At 41.9% G+C, this 18,241-nt stretch overlaps 1 protein-coding gene and 1 pseudogene across 8 annotated transcripts in view; one reads left to right on the forward strand and one right to left on the reverse strand.

Annotated features, from left to right (window-relative positions):
* RERE (arginine-glutamic acid dipeptide repeats) overlaps nt 1-18,241 on the forward strand; it is a 437,697-nt gene that overhangs the window by 284,742 nt on the left and 134,714 nt on the right. The window contains exon 1 of one of the 7 annotated variants that reach the window (XM_081215090.1): nt 9,174-9,525. The exons of the other annotated variants lie outside the window; for them this stretch is intronic. Coding sequence (XP_081071216.1) covers nt 9,500-9,525 — 26 coding nt within the window. The 5' untranslated portion in view covers nt 9,174-9,499. Of the gene's footprint in view, nt 1-9,173; nt 9,526-18,241 lie in introns of those variants that run through there. 7 annotated transcript variants of the gene reach the window in all.
* Nucleotides 7,075-8,469, reverse strand: LOC308611890 (large ribosomal subunit protein eL37-like; annotated as a pseudogene). The gene has a single exon. The product of its transcript is annotated as a large ribosomal subunit protein eL37-like (transcript).

The following is an 18,241-nucleotide window of genomic DNA, read 5'->3' on the forward strand; positions in this document are numbered from 1 at the left end:
CTGTCCCTCAGTTTGCATTTATGATGTTTCCTTATCATTGCATTTATATCGTATATCTTTGACAGGTACAGTACAAAAGTCATGTGTTCTTTTTCCTACATCTGTTAGGTGCTACACAATTCTAGTTTGTCCTACTGCTCGTAATGTTCACTGTGATACATGGAATAGGGTGGCGTCTGCCAGGCTTTGCAACTGTACAATTTCTCTTTTTCCTTTTATAATTTTTTTTAAAAATTGGGTTATAGTTGCTTTACAATGCTGTGTTAGTCTCTGCTGTACAACAGAGTGGATAAGCTATATATATACATGTAGGTATATATACCCCATCTGGGTCACCACAGAGCACCGAGCTGAGCTCCCCGTGCTATACGGCAGGTTCCCACCAGCTGTCCGTTTTACACCTGGTCGTGCACACACGCCGCTCCCAGTCTCCCAGTTCATCGTCCCACCCCCACCCATGTCCACACGTCCCTTAATGACCATTCTGTAAGCGGTTGCTTTGAGACCCTGTAGATGCCTTCTTCCTCATCAAACTTCGAATTATTCATGTATCTATGGCAGGGTGGACTAATGGCTGCCTGTTTTATCCAGTTGTTTATAATCTTTTACTACCATTTTGAGGTCAGATGGTGCCAAATTTTGGAGAATGATTCTTAGGAACCCAGATCTGGTGCTCAGTGTGCTCATTACTTTGTATCACTGTTCTCAGGCCTTCTGCAGGAACAGAGCTTGGGGGCTGAGGGGAAGGGAGGTAGTGCACACTTTTACATCTACTTCCATATCTGTGTGTATGTGTATCCATGAGTTCATACCAAATTTTCCAACTCTAATCCAATAATACAAGGTTCCTGCAAGTTTTTTTCCCTTTTCCCTTATTTGTATTTCTCACCTTTAACAGTAGAAAACCTCATGGCATTGTCCTTAATATCTTTACTTCCAATTTCCTACCTCAGACTCTGCTCTCTCCCACACATGGATGGGTTTTGACATCTTAAGCTGTATTTTTAGTAGGTTTATCTGTTGATATTCCTTAGTGCCACCTCAAGGAATCAAATTTGTAACATCATCTGTTCAAGACCTATGCGATAACAACTACTACCACCAGGAAGTGAATGCTCACTCTGTCCTAGATTGTTTAATTTTTTAATTCCCATAAAAGCTCATTGAAGTTGGTATTGTCTTTATTTTATAAATGAGGAAAAGGAAAATCGATATTATATTAAATAGCTGCCTAAGGTTAGTAAACGGGAAATCCCAACCCTGTTTGACTCGAAACCTTGTGCTCTTAACTTCTATGATTTCATCGTACATTGGTTCATATACAACATATTTTCTTCTGGCTGTGTTAGAAAATAACTTTCAGTCTTTCTAATGAAGAAAAAAACACGTGCTTACCAGAAAATAACTTGACAAATTCAAAAATTAAAGAAGCAAACTGTTATAATATTCTATAACCTATATTTGTGTTTTTCCTTGAATATACATCTTTGTGCTCCTGTATAGGTATATGTGTATGTTTTAAGGTTATAATTAAAATATTGTTTATACATAATGTACAAGTCATCACGCATTCCTCTCTTCGTTCATCTTCTTCTGTTTTGAACCTAGTACCATGTCATTAAACGTTTTGCAGACATTGGTAATGAGCACCCTGTATACACCATCATATATATGGATGTCCCATAATTTACCTGTTCTCATACTATTGAACATCTATGGGTTTTCCATTATTTAAATAACCTGGTCAAATAACACTGTGACCATCTTTTTTCAACATAGATATTTATACTTCAGCTGCAAAGTGACAATCTAGATCTCCCTTATTTCAGTTAATTTGGATTTGAGACATTTCAAAATTCACTTCTGTTTTAGTGAAGTCAACTTTTCTACTCATCACAGCTCATTGTCTTTGTATAGCTTTTGGGGGCGAGAAGCTAGAGCTGGATACGAACATTTTCTTGTTCACTTTTCCTCTGTCATCACATTTGCACTCTCAGAACATTTACCTGTGATGGCAAGTCTTGGAGACAGTTGAGATGAGAGTACGTGTGTATTTGGAAACACAGCTGACTGAAGATGAAAGAACTTTAGTAAAATAGGACCCAAACTGAGATTTGATAATTCCAAAAACCGTTTGCCAGTAAACATACACAAATACTGAATAAAATACAACAGATCTTTTAAATGCAGAGCTGAGCTCGCAAGAATTAAGAGAAACTGAAAAGTTCAGCAGCCTGCGGTGAGAGGGGTCGGGCCATTTGCTCGTCTTCTTCACACGGCGTCTTTGGTTTTAACACGCACCAGGTACAGGAGATGGGGTCCTGATCTCAAGGGCTTAGCGAGCTGGAGCTGAGAGCCTGTATAAAGCTAGGATCCTCGAAGGCCTGTTCTTTTGGTGGAAGGGTGAACTAGGTTAACATATCTGGAACTAGAAGAAAATGACAGGGAAACCTGTCTGGGTTTGGTACTCCAGACCAAAAAAGGAAGGGGAGGAATAGAAGGAGAACTCCCCTTATAACTCATAACTTTGGGCCTTGCCCCCAAGACAACTGGGGCTTGAATTTGCACTCTTGAAAAATACGAGAGGGACTTCCCTGGTGGCGCAGTGGTTAAGAATCCGCCTGCCAATGCAGGGGACACGGGTTCGAGCCCTGGTCCGGGAAGATCCCACATGCCGCGGAGCAGCCAAGCTCATGCGCCACAACTACTGAGCCTGCGCTCTAGAGCCTGCGAGCCACAAGTACTGAGCCTGCGTGCCACAACTACTGAAGCCCATGTGCCTAGAGCCTGTGCTCCGCAACAGGAGAAGCCACCGCAGTGAGAAGCCCGAGCACCGCAATGAAGAGTAGCCCCCGCTCGCCGCAATTAGAGAAAGCCCGCGCGCAGCAGCGAAGACCCGATGCTGTCAAAGATAAGCAAGCAAACAAATAAATTCATTACATATAAAAAAAGAAAAATACAAGAACTCCAGGATGAGAAGATAATATAAGAAGTGGTCTCGTGCCAGTGAGCTGCCCTGGACAGCTGACAGAAACATGTACAATTTTGGAGGAAGGACACACCCTCATTCAAGAACCTGTAGGGTATATACAGATAAAATATCTTTGAATGCTGAGCTCACTGTCAAAAATTACAAAATGTTGGAGGAAACTATGTGTCTTCAACTTGAATCAGATAAAATAAATGGTAAGATACACATTGAAGAACTTCAGTGCTAGAACTATCAGAAAGAGACGATATAATAGGCTTGAACAAAATAGAACTTTCATTTCTCTCTCATATAAGCAAAGTTTCAAAGGAAGCAATCCTAGGCTGGTATTGGGCTCTGCAGATACCAGGGGCCACCTCTGTACCCTTAACTTCAGCCGTGACCTTGTGCTCAAGGAGGTGATGGAATGGTAGCCATAACATCCAGATTGAAGGCTGGAAGAAAGAGGAAGTGGGTAAAAAAGCATGCCTTCTCCCTTTAAAGGCAGTTTTCATAATTTGTACAGGACATTTCCTTTTCTTCTCATTAGAACAAAAAGAAGAAAACCAGACTCATGCTTTACAGGTGAATTCTACCACCGTTCTAGAAAACAGAAAAAGAAGGTATAGGTTCCCCAAGTTATTTTATGAGGCAAGTAAAACCTTTATTCCAAAACCAGATTGAAAAGTAAGATTTATAGGTCAGTTTTACTTACGAACATGCATGTAAAATGTTTAAATAAAATACTGGGAAATGGAATCTGACAAAGCATTAAAAATATACTTGTTCAAGTTGGGTTTATAGAATACATGAATGGTTTAATAGTAATTTATCTGTTAACATTTTACCATTTTTTAACATATTGAAGAAGAAAGTATATACAGTCATCTTGATGTAGAAAAAGCACTTGATAAAATTCAACACCCATTCAGTACTTACGGGGTGGGGGGGTTCTTAGCAAGTTAACTGTAGAGTGCAGCTTCCTTATTCTGACGAATACTTACTGAAAACCTGCAGCAAACACCGTACTTAAAGGCAGAGTGTTGGAAATACCCTCTGTAAAATCAGAGCTAATAGAAAGATTCCCATGACCATTAAGACATGAAAATATATGAGGATCAGGAATGAAGAAATGAACCTTTATTAAAGATGGTGCAATAATTTTTACCATAGAAAATCTGAGAAAATATGTGAACAAATGGTTAGAACTGGTAAGATAAATCAGCATGCTTGCTGGGTATAAGATAAATATAAAACTCAGTTCCATTTGCACACACCAGGGACAATTTCAAAATAAAATTTAAACAAGCTGTTTCTGAAACCTTTTCTCTCGAAGGGAAGTTAATACTAATTAAAAGTCAAATAGAGAATATCTTTTTTCCAGTGAGTGTTTTTCTCTAGAGTTTCCTGAATGTTAACATTTCATTGCTAATTTTGTTTTATAACTTCTTTTTTTTTTAATTATTTATTTTATTTATTTATTTTTGGCTGCGTTGGGTCTTCATTGCTGTGCGTGAGCTTCCTCTAGTTGCTGCGAGCGAGGGCTACTTTTCGTTGCGGTGCACGGGCTTCTTATTGTAGTGGCTTCTCTTGTTGCGGAGCACAGGCTCTAGGCACGCATGCTTCAGTAGTTGTGGCTCGCGGGCTCTAGAGCGCAGGCTCAGTAGTTGTGGTGCACGGGCTTAGTTGCTCTGCGGTATGTGGCATCTTCCTGGGCTAGGGCTCGAACCTGTGTCCCCTGCATGGGCAGACGGATTCTTAACCACTGTGCCACCAGGGAAGCCCCGTTATAACTTCTTGTTAGTAAATAAAACATTTTTCTATTTCTGGAGAGTAGAAAACACTTCAAAATTAAATCCAGGAAATTTCCATGTTGCAGCTCTTACTTTACCTTTGATAAACATACATTTTCTGCTCACTAAACATTAAGTATTATAATGGCAGAGTGATTATTCAGTCAGTTTTTATATAATAAACCTTTATAATTTTAGAAAGGATCTATTAGAATAATATATGCATTTCACCTGCCCAGCTCCCCTTTAATGTATTTAGAAGTTTTAATCCTTCACTTGTTGTTCACTAAGGATTAACTGGAGGAGAGAGGGAGGTCTAGGGGCCAGAGGCAAATGTAGATGTGCCAGGATCACCGCACTTCTGGAGAGACTGAGCAGTAGGCCTCAGAAGGAAGCACTAGGGCCACCCACGTGCAAGTTGCGTGCATATCCCTGCTGGCAGCCAGATGACAAGTTAGGGCAACATGGTGGCAGGAATGAGGTCCAGGCAGGTTGTTCAGTAAGGAAGCGTCTAGTGTTTAAGACAACCAGTGGAAAAAATAAGTCCTGGGTCTTGGAGGCCTGTAAGTACTGAGTAAAGTTCCAAGGTGTCCTCAGCTCAAGACAAGGATTGGTCAGGGGAAACAGAGCCCGTTTCTAGAATTGAAATGTATCGTTAAAAGTGGCACACTGGGGCTTCCCTGGTGGTGCAGTGGTTGAGGGTCCTTCTGCGGATGCAGGGGACACGGGTTCGTGCCCCGGTCCGGGAAGATCCCACATGCTGCGGAGCGGCTGGGCCCGTGAGCCATGGCCGCTGAGCCTGCGTGTCCGGAGCCTGTGCTCCGCAACGGGAGAGGCCACAACAGTGAGAGGCCCACGTACCGCAAAAAGAAAAAAAAAGTGGCACACTGGCTCACTTAATTTTCAGGTGTTAGGGCTCCTTGATTTTCTCTGATGAGGAGGAGGGCTGATCCCATATTCAGAGGTTGGATTGAATTTAGAGCTAGCTGGGTCTTAAGTGGATTCAGTTTGGGGATTAGAGCACTATGGAAGCAGGTGGGCAGGCAGGTCACTCATTGCCACTGGTGTGTCTGGTCTCCAGATTCCATGAAGATTGATGATTGAAGGCTAGTATAAATATTTTTTGTTTTATATATTGAAAAATTTTTAGTTTGGAATTTCTTGTACATAACTTAAAAAAGAGTTATAAGATTAGTACATAGAACTCTCGTGTATCTTTCATCCATTTCACCAGTTGTTAACATTTTGACATATTTGCTTTATTTTATTTTATTTGCATTGATTTTAGTTTATGTAGTATTATTTAATTATTTTTTAAACCTTATTACAGATTTGCTTTATTATCTCTGTTTTTGCCCATTATTTTCTGTGTTTGCCATCTTTGCTTAATTATCCTCTCTATAGTACTTTCCTTTCCTGGACCATTTAGGAATGAATTGCAGATATCAAGCTTCTTTTCTCCTAAATATTTAAATGTCTAAGAACAAGGACATTCTCTTGCATAACCATAGTATGGTTATCAAAATCAGGAGTGTTAACATCGATGTAATACCGTATAGTCTAATACAGTCCACACTCACATTTTGCCAGTTTTTCTAATACTGACCTTCATAGTAATTCCCCCCTTATGATCATGCATTGGTGTTTAGTTGTTGTATCGCTTTAATATCCTTTGCCTCTCTTTGTTTTCATAATATGTTTCCTAACCTTTTTTTTGTTTTTTTTTCCCCATGATATTGACATTTTTGAAGAGTATATTTTCAAATATAATTCAATTTGGTTTGATGTTTCCTCATGATTAGATTTAGCTTATGTAATTCTTTTATGTATAAATTATGTGTAAGTGATATTATGCTCTTCTTGGTGCATCAGATTTTTTTTTTGAAGTACAAAACAAGAGAGTTGGGGGGTTCCAGTAAAGGTGATTTTGATAACCTCCTTGACCCTAAAGAGCTTAACTTAACATCTCTTAAGAGAGTTGCGGCACCGCAGAGAAGGGTGCGGTGAGCCGAGGTGCAGCCGGAGGACAGCAGAGTTGTCTGAGGTGTCCAAGCTGCTCCTAGGAAAGAGGCGTCTCCAGGGAGGGGCTGGCTGGAGCTGTGCTCGAGGGGATGCGTTCTCCACGCGGAAGAGAAGAGGTCTTGGGAGGGAGCTCCGGGGTGTGCTGCCGCTGAGGGGCCACGGGAGAAGGGGTGTCTGTCCAAGTGGTGTGTAAGGGACGGCTGTGAGGAGACAGTGTCAGCAAAGACAAGGAAGAGCGTGTTGCAGGAGGCCGGGGTCACAACTGGGATCCAGTATCACAGAGAACAGGCCATAGGCTGTTGGTAACTTGCCCTTAGTGTCACTCAGGGCATTTTGTGGGACTGAGATTATAGTCCCCATTTGTTGACTTGCTATCCCAATAACCGGTTTTATGCTGTGCTCCATGGAACAGTTACTGTGGTTTTTCAGAGTAAAGATGAATTTATTAAATTATTATTTTATGCTGAGTTCTCCAAGTAAGCTATTTACATGTGAAAGGGCTTGGTGGTTTTGTTTTGTTTTGTTTTGTTTTGTTTTTTTAAACCAGAACATTTATTGCGTGACTAATTGTTGAAATCCTTAAGAGGAGCTGGATGTTGCAACAGCTGCCCTCTTGGGTTTAGGTGTTGTTCCTTCACGGAATCCATGCCTGAATCTGCGGTATACAGTTTTTAGGTGCCTCATTCGACCAGTCCCGGTGGTATTTTGTCTTCCAGCTTTAGCACTCCCGCTACACTTTCTCTTTCGCGTGGCAGGGGAGCCACATTTGCCACAGGTGGACTTCTGAAGGTGGTAGGCCTTAGAGCCACAGCGGCGGCACACGTGTGCATCTCATTCCAACACTTTCCAAACGATGATGCTCCCTTCGTCATCTCGCTTCTGGTGGTTTTTTTTTTTAATGCACTTTTGAAGGAAACAGTTTGGTGGTCATATTCATGCTATTTGCTGCTAGGTTCTAGTTCAGTTGCTCTTGTTTTTAGAAAGTCTTTTTCTCTGGGCTGTTTCTAGTCACACACTTCTGGCGACATGTTGTCTTACGTACCAGCCGGGAAGATGATATTCCAACCTGTGGATGCTTGCTTTATGTGCTGGGTCAAAGGTGAAACTTGTTTTAAGTGTATTTGGCATTTCTTGTGTAAATTACATTTTTTAGCATGATAAGAGTTTTTTATTTAATCATAGTCTCAATTTAGTTGATCTGAAAACATAACCGGGTTCCAAGGAAGTGGAATGGGTCCTGCGTTTACTTTAGGAATCTTGAGGACGCTGAGTATCCTTTTAAGCAGGTTTTAATTTCTTCTCATTCCGTTACATTTGTGGGAAACAGAATTGGCACTGCTCTTTCCTACCCTCTCTTGTCCTTTGTAAATTGGGGGAGTCTCATGGTCTTTCTTTTCTTTTTAAATTATAACTATACAGAATCATTTCTTGGTTTGCAAATGGAAACCACATACACATCCAGAACTAGGATTTCTTATATGGCTGACAGACCAGCTTGCCTTTTGTTGGAGGTGGAGGTTGGGGGAGAGAGCATAAAACGTGTTTTTAAGGGTTTTAACAGAAAATCTGTTGGCTGGTGCTTGGGCAGTATGAACAGTTTGTAGTGCTTAGTATGACTAGGATGGTGTGGTCTTGCTAATGTGGCTTTAGAAATTGCTTCCAATTAAATTTTTAAATGAATTTAGCTTCATGGACAGTGTTACAGAGAATTGCCTAGAGTTCTGAATCAAGAGGCCTAAACTGAGATTTTTTTTTTTTAGGTGCTTGGGTATTTGTTGGCAGGGTGCTTGTTCTTTGGCCTCTTGATTTGAACTTTCATGCCCTTTTTATTGTTAGGAGTACATTCCTTATGCTATACACCTCTGATTGGGTTCGTATCTCTTTCGGAGATGTTTTTATTTATTATTTAAGCGATTTTAGAACTTCTTATCTAAGGGAGATAAAGCTCTTTGCATAAAATCCAGTATTCTTTAGATACTCTGCTTGCTATACCATCCACACTGTGTTTGTGGCTGCAGTGATACCCAGTACTCCATAACTTTGCCAGGATTGTTCATGTGACCTTTTTCCAAATGTTTAAAGTTTTCAAAAAGAAATTTGCGGGGTTGCTTCCCTTAGGTAGCTACTGCTATGTTTTTAAATAGACTGCAGTATTTCTGTTCGCCAGTCCTGTGTATAGTCATTCATATCTGTGTTTTTTCATTCTGTTCCTTCTTGATGATCTCTCTGTTTAAAACCATAATTTATTTATTTATTTTTTAAAAAGACAAAACAGAACTTGCTGTTGTCTTGACAGAGCAGGGCATTTGTCTGCAGCCTCTCGGTGGCTCGGCCTGCGAGTTCCCTGGTGTTGGCCGTCTGGGATCCCCTTTCTGCAGCCCCACTTCCCTGCACACTAGCTTGGTATGCGGGGAGAAGCTGCCTCGTCTGTTGGCTGGGCTTTATTTACGGAAACAGCAGGGTTGAGATTGATTGCGTTGAGAGACAGTGTATGGATGAGGGAGGGTCACAGCACATGCTCAGTCCTGTCAGTGTGAGGGGGAGTTTCTGCGTCCTGCGTGAAGGCTTAGGTCACAGCACAAGCTCAGTGCGAGCTCTGCGAGGTCTCTCAGACCGCATGTGCCTCCATTTTGAGTTGCTAGAGTAGAAAGGGCAGAGTTTGCACAGAAAGCGGAGGCGCAGGGTGCAGCTACACTCACCAGGGCCTCTGTTAGGCATGGACCATGCATTCAGCCCCTGCAGGTAGGCTGTCTTCCTCCGGCCTCACTGAAAGAGTGTGATGGTTTTGCTGCGCTCTCTCACTTCTGAGGATGTTCATGAATCATTTCATCATTCATAGTGCATGTTCCTGCGAGCCTTGAATCCAGCCCTGGCTGGCCATGTAGGTGGTGGTGCAAAGCGGGAGATCAGAGCTGAGAATGGAACGGGGTCTACTCAGAGATGCATTAAGCAAACGCAGAGCGTCGTGGTCCCTCTGGTCCCTGTCCTCTTCCCCTTTCCCTCACCTCTTCCTCTCCGGGTGCAGCTTCAACCCTAGTCTTTCTGGGTGCCGGGTGCCGAGGCTGTTTGCCTTCAGACACCTGCAGAGCAAACCTGTAGGCTGCCGGGCTGCGTGGGGCTGGTCGGGCCGCCTGGGCCCCCGAGCGGCTCTGTTTGGACGATTTAGGAAGGGTGGTAGGTGGGCAGCTATTGGTTGCTTTGAAGGTGGGTGGAACTTGTTTTGATTGAGAGCCTGTTTGCCAGAGCAAATTATAATTCTTGTGATCTTTTTCTGAAGCCTGAAATAGTGCATACGTTTTGACCTATGCAGGGAACAGTTATGGATTCTGGTTGCAACAATATCACCTTAAAATGGATTTTTTAAGAAATGAAAGGTTATGTCACATCATTTTCTATTGCTTCCAAGTCCATCCTGTCTTTTGGAGCTTATGGAAAATTTCTTGGCAATTAAAAAAGAAAAATCGTTTGCCGTGACATTTGTGTTAGAAGTTGAGGTTTCAGGGTTTTTTGTTCGTTCTGTTTGTTTTAGCAAAAGGTGCCATTTGTTGTGTATGTGTATTTTGTTGTGTGACTTGCGAGTTCTGTAGGAGAGGAGTGACAGGAGGAGTTGATGCCTGAGAAGGTGGAGGCGTCTACAAGACCAGGTTTTGTGCCCACTGCTTGATGGGACCGGACACCAGTCTTTTCTGTGAGGGGCAGTTATGCTTTTTGCATGTCCTGTTTGCAGACTGGGCTCAGACAGATGGCTCTCAACATAGCTGACTTAGGGAGCCAATCATAATATGCAGATTCAGGACAAGTTGAATTCTTCCCCAAGTAGATATTAAGTGAAGTTTTTGAATTATATTAATTGTCGCTTTTTGTTTCCTCTCCCCTTTTTTCTTCTGATAGAAGTTGGAAAAATTTTTGAAGTGACACTTGTTTTGTGTCTCTGTGAGGATGAAAGGAAGCATACAATATAGAAGAATGTGCAAATGAGAAGCTCTCAGAGGATAGGGAAGAAATTGACTGTACACTGATGATAGAGGGAGAAATTCTTCATGTGAGCCCTTCTTTGTATATGAATACGGAGCTGGGCATGGTTAACTCCTGTCCGAGGAGGCCCCTGATTTTGGCGGAAAGTTTAGCAAGGCTAATGATGAATTATAGCCACCGAAAATGTTACTGAAGTATAATCTGGCTTCTGGCAGGTTCAATTTGGGGATTGTGATTAAGGAGGTGAATTATACAGGGATAATTTAGGGTTATTGCACTTATTACCTATGATTTTTAATTCTCTTTTCCATTTCTGTGAGGGCTGTCCTCCCCTTTTGATCACATTTATTTGAACATTGCCTTTGGGAGTTTGGGGCGGATAACCACTTTTACTTTTCCCCATGCCACGGAGCATTGCTGCTGGAACTTGCCATCTTTCACTTCACTTAGAAGCACCTTTACTCTTCCTTCCGTCTCCTCTCCTGTGAGTGTGAAGTCACCCTTTCTCTAGCCTGGAGGAGCTGGACACCGCAGCCCTTGATGGGAGCCCTGCAGGACTCAAGTTTCTGCCTCGTTTCAGAAGCCCACCGTTTGAGTCGGGAATACTTGTTAGGAAAACAGTTGTGGAACTGCCTTTCTGTTGTAGAATCTTTAATTCTTCTTAAACTTTTTTTACATTTGGCAAATCAGATGTGAACAGGAGGCTATACCGGTAGCTGAATCAACTCTGGCCGGGTCCTCCCGCTCGGCTGGCTGGTGGTCTGTGGAGCTCACGTGCAGCCACCCGATTCGACGGCGAGGACTTGTGGTTGCCACCGGGATCTGTGGGGACCCTTTGTTGTTAAGAGCCAAGTTCCTATGTTTCAGATCCACTAAAGTGAGTCACTAGAGCTTTATCTTACGTGCCATGCATTTGTACTACATTTTCCCTTTTTAGGAAAATATTTTTGGAAGGTTATTTGCTGACCAGCCGCCTTCCGCTCTGGGGCTTCCAGGCTTGTCTGGTGGTGGTAGAGGTAAAGGCGCAGTGCACGGGAAGTTGTTCCCTTGTTTGGGGATGTTGTCTAGGGCCCGGGTGGCGTCGACATTGGAAAGAGGATGATTAGCTTCATTGTGGCTTCTTGTTCCCCTCCTGCTGGGCTTCAGAGTATCAGGAAATGCTGGTGAAGAGAGGCTGTGTGTGTTTCCAAAAGAATGTAAAAGTAAAAGCTCCCCCAGATATTATCCTGTTACTAGCTTTTCTTGTCATTACATCAGACTCTTGAATCAGAATCTGAGGTTGATCCTTACATTTAAAGTGTTCCTCTGTCAACATAAATTTTGCAGAGTCTGGCAATCCACTCATAACGTACCCCTGCTTTTGACCACTTCCTAGACTCTTGTCTGGTGTGTTAGCTTAAGAATTAATTGAAACACACTGATACACCTACAACCTGATGTTCGCCATGTCTGTGATTTTTTGGTTGTTCATTGGTCCCGATCCTTTTTCCTTCTGAATTCGTTTTTCGCTTTTTGTTTTATTTTTTGGTCACTACTGAACTAAGTCGTCCTTCCACCAGAAAGACGTTCATCCTAACGCTGTGAAACAACTCTCTGACAAAATGAGAGAGAAAATATAAAGTACGGGGTAAAGGGAGATTTGAAATTATTTGTGCATTTGTGCATCTCCTCCCAAGCTGACCATCATCTGTACTGAGAGCAGTTTCTGACAGGGTAGGTGACAGGTTGTTGAACATTTCTTTAAAGCAAATCTGAAAGAAAATGAATCTGTCTCTTATATGTATGCTCTGTGATACTTTGGATCTAAGCTAAAAGAGTAGTTCATTTTAATTTAGTTGGGATAATTAGACCTTCTATCAGAGTTCTTTGAACTGTGCATTTATTTGTGACGATTTGATTGATTGTCTTCCTTATTGGACTTTAAGCTTCTGGAGCACAGAGCATGTCCTCAGTTCCCAGGAGAGTGTCTGACCAATGGGCCTCTGGCATAAATGTTGAATTAAATGAGTGGCATCTGTGGTAAGAGAGGAAACTAGATTTGGAGCTAGATGATATGGTTCAAATTCTACTTAATAAGTGACATTGGACAAGCTGTGGTGTTGGATAAGTTCCTTCCTTTCTCTGAACCTCTGTTTTCTCCTGGGTCATATGGGGGTGAATATTTCTCACAGTTGTTAGAAAGATTGGAAGAGAACGATATGAAAGTGCCTGGCACATAGTTTATCAGTGTATTACTGTTATGAATTCAAAGTCCAAGTCTACAGTCTTATGTAGGTGTAGTTATCTTAACAACATCTGTATTTTTGGGTCAACCTGTTCATCTAAGACAATCTTAGGAACTGTGTTAGGAATTACGGTAATTAAATTAGTGACCAATATGTTTGGCCAGCATTCTTCTTATGCTTTTTGGGTGTTTATATTTTTCTTTACACTTCTTAAAGTTTTTTAAAAAGCTTTACTTCTATTTCGTGTAACATTTGGTGTGTGCACCATTAAATGTTGTTCTTTTCTTGCCAGTCTCTCTAATACAGTGGGATGAGTATGTGTCTGATACAGTGGGATGAGTATGTGTATGTTAACGCTTGTGTTGCTACCACAGCTGCCCCCACCGTTGCTGCCTCCTCCCCCTCCCCCTCCCCAATTCACACCACTACAGTGAATAGGAATAAGGTGATGGCCCCTTTTTTTTTAATTTAATTTTATTTACTTATTTATACAGCAGGTTCTTATTAGTTATCCGTTTTATACATTATTAGTGTATACATCTCAATCCCAATCTCCCAATTCATCACACCCCCGCCACTTTCCTCCCTTGGTGTCTATACGTTTGTGCTCTACATCTGTGTCTCAATTTCTGCTCTGCAAACCGGTTCATCTGTACCATTTTTCTAGGTGCCACATATATGCGTTAATATACGATATTTGTTTTTCTCTTTCTGACTTACTTCACTCTGTATGACAATCTCTAGATCCATCCACGTCTCTACAAATGACCCAATTTCGTTCCTTTCTATGGCTGAATAATATTCCGTTGTATATATGTACCACATCCGCTTTATCCCTTCGTCTGTCGATGGGCATTTAGGTTGCTTCCATGACCTGGCTATTGCAAATAGTGCTGCAATGAACATTGGGGTGCATGTGTCTTTTTGAATTATGGTTTTCTCTGGGTATATGCCTAGTAGTAGGATTGCTGGGTCCTATGGTAATTCTATTTTTAGTTTTTTAAGGAACCTCCATACTGTTCTCCATAGTGGCTGTATCAGTTCACATTCTCACCAACAGTGCAAGAGGGTTCCCTTTTCTCCACACCCTCTCCAGCATTTATTGTTTCTAGATTTTTTAATGATGGCCATTCTGACCGGTGTGAGATGATATCGCATTATAGTTTTGATTTGCATTTCTCTAATGATTAGAGATGTTGAGCATCCTTTCATGTGTTTGTTGGCAATCTGTATATCTTCTTTGGAGAAATGTCTGTTTAGGTCTTCTGCCCATTTTGGGATTGGGTTGTTTGTTTTTTTGATATTGAGCTGCAGGAGCTGCTTGTATATTTTGGAGATTAATCCTTTGTCAGTTGCTTCGTTTGCATATATTTTCTCCCATTCTGAGGGTTGTCTTTTCATCTTGTTTATGGTTTCCTTTGCTATGCAAAAGCTTTTAAGTTTCATTAGGTCCCACTTGTTTATTTTTTGGGTTTATTTCCATTTCTCTTGGAGGTAGGTCAAAAAGGATCTTGCTGCGATTTATGTCATAGGGTGTTCTGCCTGTGTTTTCCTCTAAGAGTTTGATAGTGTCTGGCCTTACATTTAGGTCTTTAATCCATTTTGAGTTTATTTTTGTGTATGGTGTTAGGGAGTGTTCTATTTTCATTCTTTTACATGTAGCTGTCCAGCTTTCCCAGCACCACTTATTGAAGAGACTGTCTTTTCTCCATTGTATATCCTTGCCTCCTTTGTCCTAGATTAGTTGACCATAGGTGCTAATGGTCCTATAGGTGGTAATAAACCCATAGGTGGGTTTATCTCTGGGCTTTCTATCCTGTTGTGATGGTCCTTTTTTTAAAAATAGCATTTCTCAGAGACTTCCCAGTGGGAACAAAGAGACATTTAGATGTGCATCATAGACATACTTGCTTGATCCAAAGCCCCTGTTTTTCTGGGGACACTCCATTCCTGTGTATGATGAAGTTTGATATCCATGTATGGAAAGCCAGCAACATTTTTGGTCGGGAAGTTAGCTTAACCTGTGAATACTGCTGCTTTGTAAACTGAGGTGGGATTTTAAAAATAAATTTGTTTCCTGAACTGTCGCGCGCGCGCGCGTGCGTGCGTGCATGCGTGCGTGTGTGTGTGTTGGGTATGGTCCTTACAACTGTTTTCTTCTTTGCAGCAGGTGATGACAGTAAAGCCCTTGAGTAGCCTGAGGTGGGATGGAGTTGTGTGCCGTGGGCACATGTGCTGCCTGTTACTGCATAATGGGGGTGGGGGAGATCAGGCAAAGAAGAACTTCAGGCAGTGGAACGAGGTCATTGTAGTGCTTTGAAACTAGATCCTTTCCCATGTATTATTTAAAAAAATTTTTTTACCAGTTTTTTTTCTGATGCTGCATATTATTGTATAGAGGCCATATTTACTGACTCCTAGTGTCAGCCTGGAAATTTTTCTTATTCCTTAGCCAGTGCCTAAATTCTTGGTTCTGGACTCTGAATTATATTTAGGGGGACTCTACTGAAAGGAGAGAGGCTTGAGATCCTTTATAACTAACTCACTGTGACCCCTTGAAAGAGCACCTTTATCTCCTCTGCCTTGGTTTCTTCTATTAAGCTAGAAGGCTGGGATCAGATGGCCTCTAAGGAACCTTCCATCAGAGAAAATTTAGAATATTATGATTCTGGATTTTAATGAGTTCCTGTCCTGACCTTTGCATTTGTGTATGAATTTGGAACGTTAACTCTTCCAAATGTTGGCTGATTATCTTTTTCCTTTACTTTGAATGAATCCTGAGTTTTGTTCCTTCTGGGCAGTTTATCAAGCCTGTTTCAGATGAATTTGCTTTGCGGGGGTGGGGGGGTGGGGGCGGGTAGCCTTCTGTCACAGGTGACTTGACTTTTCAATAAAGCACTTAGTTGTTATTTATGGCAAAGTGGTAGATGAGTTAAAATATTGGAGTCATTTATTCATTTAAAATATCTTTAGTGAGTGCCAGGGGCTCTGGGAAGTAGTGGTGAGCTAACATCAGACTTGGTTCCTGCCCACAGGGTGCTTTCGGTCAGGATAGCCATGGAGAGAAATAATGACACAAATTAAATATAAAATCATGCCTGTGACAAGAGGCTGAAGGAGAGGTAGGTGGTGTTCTGGGAACTCATAACAGAGGAGTTACTTCCTGTTCTCACCCCTGCCAGTGCTTGGAGCTAATAATAGTCATGACTGCTGTGTGACAGGCACTGCGCCTTGCTTTCCATAGATCATCTTTTATTTTTATAGCCGTCTTGCAAAGTAGCCATTATGAACCTGATTTCATCGATGGGCTCAGAGAGGTTGAGTTGAGTCCTCAAGATCACACTTAGAGCTGACAGAACTTTTAATCCAGGTTCCTTTGACTCTGAAGTCTGTGCTCTCCCCCAGGCACCTGAGCATCTAGACTCAGGTGTGTATATCAGGTTCTCGCTCCCGGCGGCAGCGGGGTGCCCAAATCGTGGGACATCCTGAGGATAGGCAGAGCACAGTGATTTTACTCAGATTTAGGGAAATGTTTTTCTACCTTAAAATGAATGGGAACATGTTATGGAGTAGAATACAAAATTTACTTGGATTTTTAAGAAGCTATGTCAGACGTCAAGGAAATTTCAGACTTACTGAAAAGACTGTTTTAGAAATACCTGTCCATGCTGGAGAAATCTGAGAAACCCAGCCTGCCGTTCTGGGCTTCCTTGTTATCGGTCTGACTTTCACTCCTGCCCACCACCCTTGTAAAAAGAAGTGATTCTGGTAAATTGCCTTTTGATTTTCCTAAAATTTGGTGTATTTCATTCTGGACCCCTCAGTCAGTCTGTTATTTCTGTGGTCACTTCTGAATGAGCTAGTAAACAGAGATTCTAGAATCTTCTTTCTGTTGATTTCTGTCAGTCTTCCTGCTCAACTTGCCACCCTATGGAAAAGATAAGAATGATCTGCCGTCGAGCCTTGCGATCTGAAGGACAGGTGAAGAGAGATTGCATGTGATTTCATTCATCCATGGCAGCAGCCACAGGGGCAGGGTCTGACTCGAGAGTTACTGGTCCCAGCCTTTGGGGAATGGGCCAGAGGCCACCCTGCCATTACGTTCTGGGTGTGGATCGTGATGGGAAGTAGCCACGCCGGCTGCCTGTACAAGTCCTCTGTTCTTCCAGCTTGTGTCTTCTCCCCAGGACCGTGTGTCCTTGTCCCTCTTCTTTGCCTGTAGATGCAGGTTCTTGTCGTAAGCAGTCACCGTGATCACATAAAGATACTTGGCGGTCTTAAGCGAACATTCACAGACCCGTGCCTTCCTCACACCGCCACCTCTCTTGGGGGGAAAGGAGTGGTTCTGCCGGGCGGCCCCTGTCTCCAGCCGGCTCGCTCTTCTCCAGAAGCTTCCTCGTCTGGCCAGCTGCCGCCTCATCTTCTTTGCATAGATGCTGCTCCCTTTCTGATATTCACTTGCAGGCTCCCTGCTCCTTTCTGTCCATTCCCTGTTTACTTCTTAGACTAAAACGTTTCCATGGTAACGGGTTACTTTTCAAAGGGAACATCTTGTCATTTTATTTAATCCACTGCAGCTGAAGAGGACTGAAATATTAAGTTGTAGTTGCCATGGATACTGCTTTGTTACATTGGTTTCTTTTGTATTCGATTTCATATACAATGAATTTCTTTCTTTTTTTTTTTTTTTAACTCAAGGAATAAACACAGTGGCTTACCATTATTGTTGTAATTTGGCTTCTGGGACTATTTTTTCATATTCCAAAGCAAAGATTTGTAGAATAACGGGGATTAAACTCAGCTGTTTCGAAATATGTATATTATTTACATTAGGGGCACAGAGAAATTCTTCCTTCTTGCTTGTGAGGATGGTGACTTTTTTTTTGTTGTTTTTTGGTAGTAAGCGTCACAGCTAAGGATGTCTCAAAAAGGATGATCCCACTCCAGAGATCCCTAGTAAATACAGAGAAAAAAAGGAATGTGTGACTTGAGTTAATTCATTGAATTTTGTAGCCTACTAACTGTGGCATTCTTCCTTCAGCTACTTATTCACCTGCCTACCGTGTATTTTGAGGGAATCTATTTGTTATTTATTCAACTTTTCTCATGTCTGGTTTTCTTTCTTACCCCTAGTCTATCTGTAATACATCACTCAATTAACCTCTTCCTTTGACTTTAAGCAACTTGTAATTTTTTAGATTCATAGGAAGTTGCAAGATCCTACAGAGTGTTCCCATGTACCTTTCACTCACTCACCT

The sequence above is a fragment of the Mesoplodon bidens genome (assembly GCF_964165515.1).
Source record: "Mesoplodon bidens genome assembly, chromosome: 2".
Lineage (NCBI taxonomy): Eukaryota > Metazoa > Chordata > Mammalia > Artiodactyla > Ziphiidae > Mesoplodon > Mesoplodon bidens.